The sequence below is a fragment of the Tupaia chinensis genome, unplaced genomic scaffold, assembly GCF_000334495.1.
Source record: "Tupaia chinensis unplaced genomic scaffold, TupChi_1.0 Scaffold000054_1, whole genome shotgun sequence".
NCBI lineage: Eukaryota > Metazoa > Chordata > Mammalia > Scandentia > Tupaiidae > Tupaia > Tupaia belangeri.
Genome location: NW_006159512.1, coordinates 11,159,762 through 11,166,208, shown reverse-complemented (window position 1 = coordinate 11,166,208; position 6,447 = coordinate 11,159,762). Strand labels below are relative to the sequence as shown.

Here is a 6,447-nt window from a genome sequence, read left to right as displayed (position 1 = left end):
ATTTCAAGGAACATAAATTACGTCATTTTGTCATTTAATCTTTATTCCCAAAATATCACCTTTCTATAATCAGGGAAAGTAAAAGTAAACCTTGTTCTTTTTTTTTTTAAAAAAAAAAAAAAAACACAGAAGAATGGCTTTTCCTATGAAAGAGTTTTGTTTGCTTATAAAGGAAAACTCAACAAATTCAGAACAGCTATGCTATGATGGTGGGATTAAGCATTTTTTTTCTCTTTAAAATTTCCTTTTTATAATTGCCTTTTAAAACAATAAATGTGAATAGAGAAAGGTAAAAGATCTCCACAAAGTGTTATACATATGAGAAAACTCTTCCACCAGTACCCACTTATGAACATCCAGTAAAGAGTTGATCACTTTTTTTTAAGTGTTATTTTTGTTATAGGGCACATGCGCTGGCCGGAGAAACAGAGAGAAAGTGAGAAATCACCCCTCAAAGGGGATGGGGACGCCGCAATCCCTTCTCCATTCTTGTCACGTGATTTTGGGCATGCACACACATACACCCAGCATGAGTCTGGGTCCAGGACTCGAACCACAGTCACCTACATGAAAGTCCAGCAATGTAACCATTACACCATCTGGCCCCAAGAGTCAATCACTTTTACTAGGAATACAAAAGGCCTGCGAGAGATTTGTGTTCTAAACACAGAAACAGATCATCCTAAACATTTGAACAAGTGTCCATGCCCTGCCAACAAAATCCAGCTCTAACTCCTTCAAGTAATGAGGATGAGCTCACCAGAAGACAGTGGAGAAGCTCACAAACACTGCAAGAACTCCAGGAATCAGAAGGAGACCTTTCCAGTACTGCCCCAGAGAAGGAAGAAACTCTTCTTCCAGTTGCGACCTACAAAAATCAGTCTGCTGGCCTGGCCTTGGGTTACTTACTAGACTTCTGGACCAATCTGTGGCCAAACGAGCAAGGCTCCTCTCAGAAAAAGGATACAATAAGGAAAAAACAAGTTGATGAAACCACAGGGGGAAATCTCCACTTTGACACTCAAGAAAAGGGGATCAAAACAACTTATGAACACTGTCCTGGGGGAGTGCAAAGGCAGCTATTAAGCTAATTATAGAGCCTGAAAGAGATGAACTGCAGTATGTCAGATGAAAAAGTAGAGAAAAGCCTTCCAGGTAAAGGGACAGAAAGTGAGCTGTCTTATATCCTGTGTAGCAGTGATTTTTAAGCTGGGGGCAGGGGGAGGGATGGACTTGTATGATCTGCTTAGTTTTTGGTTTTGTATGTTTTTTTTTTTTTGAAGGAAGACAAAAGCACATGGAACCTGGTCTGGAACAAAGGCTGATGACAGGCAAGCTGGTCTGAAGGTTGCTGGGATCATCAAACTGGTAAGATTATGAGAGCGCCTAAAAGAAGGTGAAGAGGAGGAAAGGTAAGAAGAGGCTCCAGCTCAAGCTTAACTGAAAAACGTTTCGCTGTCTCCTTTTCACACCGTACACAGTCACATAAACAAGCCTGGATGTGGTGTTACATCATCTGACCAACCACAGAAAGCTGCAAAAATGAGACTAAACGTAAGACATTTGAAATAACAAAACAAACATTTCCTGCCAAATGATCTTTCCAACTAGACACATACACAGAAATCCCACTGTACTACACAGGGGTTCAGAGCAGCAAAGCTTATTTTAACTTGGGTGCTTAAACCAAATAATCACCTATTCCCAGCATTCTAAATAGGTCTCCTAGCAATCCGAAGTGCTTCTCCCAAGTGCATTTCATCTTTTCAGTTCCCTTCCAGTGTTCTGAATTCCTTGCCTTAGCTGCTGACTATAAATAGGACTTTGGTGTCTGTTCCAACTATGTCCTTCCCTCCCTCCCTCCCTCCTTCCATTTCTCTCTCTCATACAGGGGAACACACACACACACCCCTAATTAGAAAAGTACACATTTAAAAATCTTTAATCTCCTCTAAGGGGTACTTGTCTTTTCCTAAGAATCAGTCTTGGATGACATAAATGATTACCTACCTGCATATTCATAGAACCACTCTAAGCACCTCTTACTTGAAAAGGTTTCTTCTTCGGTCTTTATTCTAGTTGAATCGTATTTTCTATACATGCTAGAAAATGAAAAGACAATTTTTAGTTAAAGTGTAGATAATGAGCTCCTTTAATTAAGTAGCAGATCATTTTTATTCTCTTACCCAAACTAGATACTTATCTAATCAGTATTTTGGGCACATTTTAAACACTTACTTCCTGCATTTGCAACCTTGAGTTTCTAGAACTACGATGTTTAAAAACAAGGTCACAACCAGGGCCAGCAGGTGGCAGGGTGGTTAAGCCGCTAGACTCCCTTATGGCCAATCGTGGCTTGAGTCCCAGACCCGGCAGCTTGTTTTCTCACTTTCCCTCTCTGTCTCTCTCGGGTCAAATTAAAAAATAATAATAAATAAAATGAAAGAAATAATTATTTTAAAAGCAAAACCCAACCACATATGGTCACAACCTCCCAGAGCTAAGGACAGGTGCAGGTTTCTCTCTGAAGCAAGCAAGCACTCCAGCGAGCGCTGAAGAGCGCAAGTATCTGACACGCTCCCTCTACCACACGAGCCAGAGCTAACGACAGCAATGGCGACATGCGGCAAGAAATGCCCAGAGTGTTTTCTTCAACTGATGATCCTGAGAACTAGCACGCCTCTCTGCTAAATTCTCCTGAGCTCTGTGTGTACAAGTCGGGCTGGGCGCAGAGCAGAGTGTCCAGATGCCGCCAGCGGGAGACAGCTCAAAGCACAGCAAGTAAATAAAAAGAAACATCAATTCATGTCGAAGCTTCCAGGAGAAGAACAAAATCAGGTGTATATTGGCAAGAGAAAGACTGGTGGATGGTTTTTTAGTAGTACAACCATAACCACCTCGGAAGAGAAGTGCAGAGCACCTCGGCCCGGCTCTCCCCTGAATCACTGTGGCTGCGCCGGGCACCAACGGGAGAACTGAGACCGGAGGCACAGCAGACTGCCCTGCCCACCGGAACCTCCGTAGGAATTCTTTGTTCTCTGATAACCAGGTTGAGGACTATTGATACTCTACATGGAGAGGGGCAAGGAGGCAGGAGCTTTACAACAATCAGTTGGGTATAAAAATTATAAGTACAGGGGACCTGCAGTTAGTGTAACAGCTATGTCGCTAAATTCTCATGTAGCCGACCACAATTTGAGTCCCGGACCCGGTTTAAATTCACGCCAAGTGCGTGTGCGTGCGTGCCCAAGATCCCGAGATGAGAACAGAAGAGAAGGGATTGCAGCATGGCCATCCCCCCTGGGGGGTGATTTCTCGCTTTCTGTCTCTCTGTCTCTCAAGCGAGCACAAGTGCCCTACAGCAAAAAAAAAAAAAAACCTCAAAAAAAAATATAAGTATATACATTTTTATATCTTATTTACATAAAAATTACCTCACTAGTTCTATGTATAAAATATCATTCTGATTAATATAGAATATAAGATATGAAAATCATCTATTAGGTTGTTTGGAAAGTCATAGCATTTTTTTTTTTTTTGGAGAGGTTTTCACTACAGGGCGCGTGTGCTCGCCAGACAGATAGAGACATAGAGACAGAAAGCGAGAAATCACCCCCTGGGAGGGGGGGTGGTCACGCCGCAATCCCTTCTCCATTCTCCTCTCGGGATCTTGGGCACGCACGCACACGCGCCCGGCGTGTGTTTTAAGCCACCGGGTCCAGGACGCAAACCGCGGTTGACTACGTGGGAGTCCAGCAACATAGCCATTACGCTAACTGCTTTTTCCCATGGCATATTTTTCTATGGAAAACGGTGTCATGACTTTTCCAACCATCCAATATAATTCTTTCTTATTGAATATTTATTACCTAGACAATGACCAGAATATCTGTATATTCCTTTGATTAGAGATTCTGAGTTTTAATGCCCAAAAGTGAGCGTGGTGAGAGGGTGTGAAAGTGCTGAACCTGCAGACCCCAGTTCTGTATTTCTTCTATGAAGTAGCCGTAGTCCCCGAAATCAAAGGTAGGTACTGGCCAAGTGTTCAAATAGATATGCTCAAATCACGCACCCGAACTTTCCCATTGTGGCCAATACGCTGAGAGCTAAATACTTGATGCTGTAATATCTGTATTACTTACAAATACTCCAGGGGGCCTGCAGTGGCTGGACCCCACAGGGCCAACTGTGAATTCAAGTCCCGGATCTTGACACTTGGAAAACATACCAAGTGCATGTGTGTGCATGCCCAAAGTCCCAAAGGGAGAAATGGTGAGAGGACTGCAGTGTGACCATAACCCAGCACGCGCTTTCTCACTTTCCTTCTCTGTTTCCCTCCAGCAAGTGTATGAGACCCCTAGCAAATTAAAAAAAGAAAAAAAACAGGAAAGAAAGAAAGCTCTACACTGGGGCCAACAGATGGCGTGATTGTTAAGGCACTGGATCCCACGTGGCTGACCAGTACGCGTCCCAGACGTACCTGGTGGTTTGAAACGCACGGTGAGGGTGTAGGGGTGTCTATATGCCTAAAATCCCAAGAGGAGAATGCAGGAGAAGGGGCTGTGATGTGGCCATCCCCGATGGGGTTGATTTCTCACTTTCTCTCTCCCTGTTTCTCCAGCAAGCACATAGAACCTACCGCAAAAATTTCTCAAAACAAACAATGGGACCAGCAGTTAGCGTAATGGCTATGTCACTGGACTCCCATGTAGTCGACTGCAGTTCGAATCTCAGACCTGGTGTCTTAAACTCATGCTGGGTGTGTGTGCCTGTGTGCCCAAGATCCTGAGAGGGGAATGGAGGAGAAGGGATTGCGGCGTGGCCATCCCCCCTGGGGGCTATTTCTTGCTTTCTGTCTGTCTCTTTCTGGCGAGCACACGCGCCCTATAGCAAAAACCTCTCTGAAAAAAAAAAAAAAAAGCCTCTACCTGAAAAAGGACCAAGACCACTGGAATATACTGTTTGGTAAATAAAAGGTACAAAATACTGGTACATGCCATTACACACGTAAGCCTGAACAACATTACACTAAGTGAAAGAAGTGAGCCGCAAAGACCTTTACATGCAACGTCCAGAACAGGCAGAGGGGTTAAGACAGGAAGGGTGCTAGGGACTGCTCGTGGCTGACGGTGGCAGCAGAGGGGCCCGAATGGGCACCAGGGGTCTGACTGGGATGACAGGGATGCCTAAACTGGCTTATTCTGACGGTCTGCACAACTCGGTCAACTGAATAAAAATGAGTGAATTATACACTTAAAGTGAACTCCATGATATGTAGATAAAGTTGTTAAAAAATAAATAAAGGGCCAAGACTGAAACCTAGAAATTGCAGCTCAAGGATCAGTTTTTAAACTGGCTTTATCATACCGTTATCTTAGACTACGGTGAAAATGCTACTTGATGATTACAATGTACAAGTATCCTGATAACACCCACACCACCAAAAAAAGTATCAAGTAACTGGCTTGGCAGAGCTGAAAAATCACGGGCCTAAGACTGCTGGTGATTACTCTCACCCACCACCCGCATTCTGACATACTCTACCCCGAGAGATGTGAACAGGGACATTCCGTTCACATTTCCGGAGTCCGTCTCTCTCCCCTCCTGTTGAGCTGTAGCATAAACATCTCAGCAAGAAAGAGAAAGAAAAATCTCATGGGAAACCCTCTGATTTATAGATGTGGAATTTCAGAACCATTAGCGAAGTGACCACAGAGCCAGGGAAAGATGGAAAACGGCAGACAAGATTAAATGATGATACTCACTGTTTAAAAAGAAACAAAAAACTACTTACTAAAATCCAGGTGAAACAATAAAAATGAGTAAAATAAATCTAACCAGCCTCTGGAGTCACCAAAATGACTAGCTCACTTGTCCGAAGAAAAGGGGGTTATGTGGGAGCACACCTCGGCACGGCTGGGGCTCCGGGCAGGTGCCAGTGTTCAACACCGGCCCGTCTCCCCGTGCTGGGACCTACTGAGACCTCTTAAGGACAGAGGCCAGTTCTACGGTCCCCAGCAGACACCCACAGCAAGGCTTTAAAAGGAGAGGAACAACTCTACACCAGTTTTTATGGATCGCTGGATTCGGATAAATCTGGAATTTCTAAGAACTCAAACTACCTAATCTGTTTTTATGTTTTATAAACCCAGACATAAAATATGCATCATTAAGTAATCACTTTAAAAGACTCCCTGGCAGAACCAAACAGTATCCTAGTGGAGACTGAGTACTTAGAGACCCACAAAGACTGGGAAGAGAGGCGCGTCTCCGACGTGGATGTCATGGGCTGTGATCTACGTGTGTGCCCCCGTACCTATCGTGTCGACTCTTCTTGGCAGATAAATCATCCCCAGAGGCAGGTCTTCTCTTTTTCCTTGGCGGCATCACTTTACTAAAGCAGTCCGAAGAACTGCAAGACCGCAGACTTCCTGCAAAACAAATCGG

At 44.1% G+C, this 6,447-nt stretch overlaps 1 protein-coding gene across 1 annotated transcript in view; it reads right to left on the bottom strand.

The window, feature by feature from the left end:
* DCUN1D4 (defective in cullin neddylation 1 domain containing 4) overlaps positions 1 to 6,447 on the bottom strand; it is a gene marked incomplete in the record, with an annotated part of 107,183 nt that overhangs the window by 44,059 nt on the left and 56,677 nt on the right. The window contains 2 exon segments of the mRNA XM_027775928.1: positions 2,011 to 2,102; positions 6,317 to 6,431. Of these exon segments, the coding sequence (XP_027631729.1) occupies positions 2,011 to 2,102; positions 6,317 to 6,431 (207 nt within the window).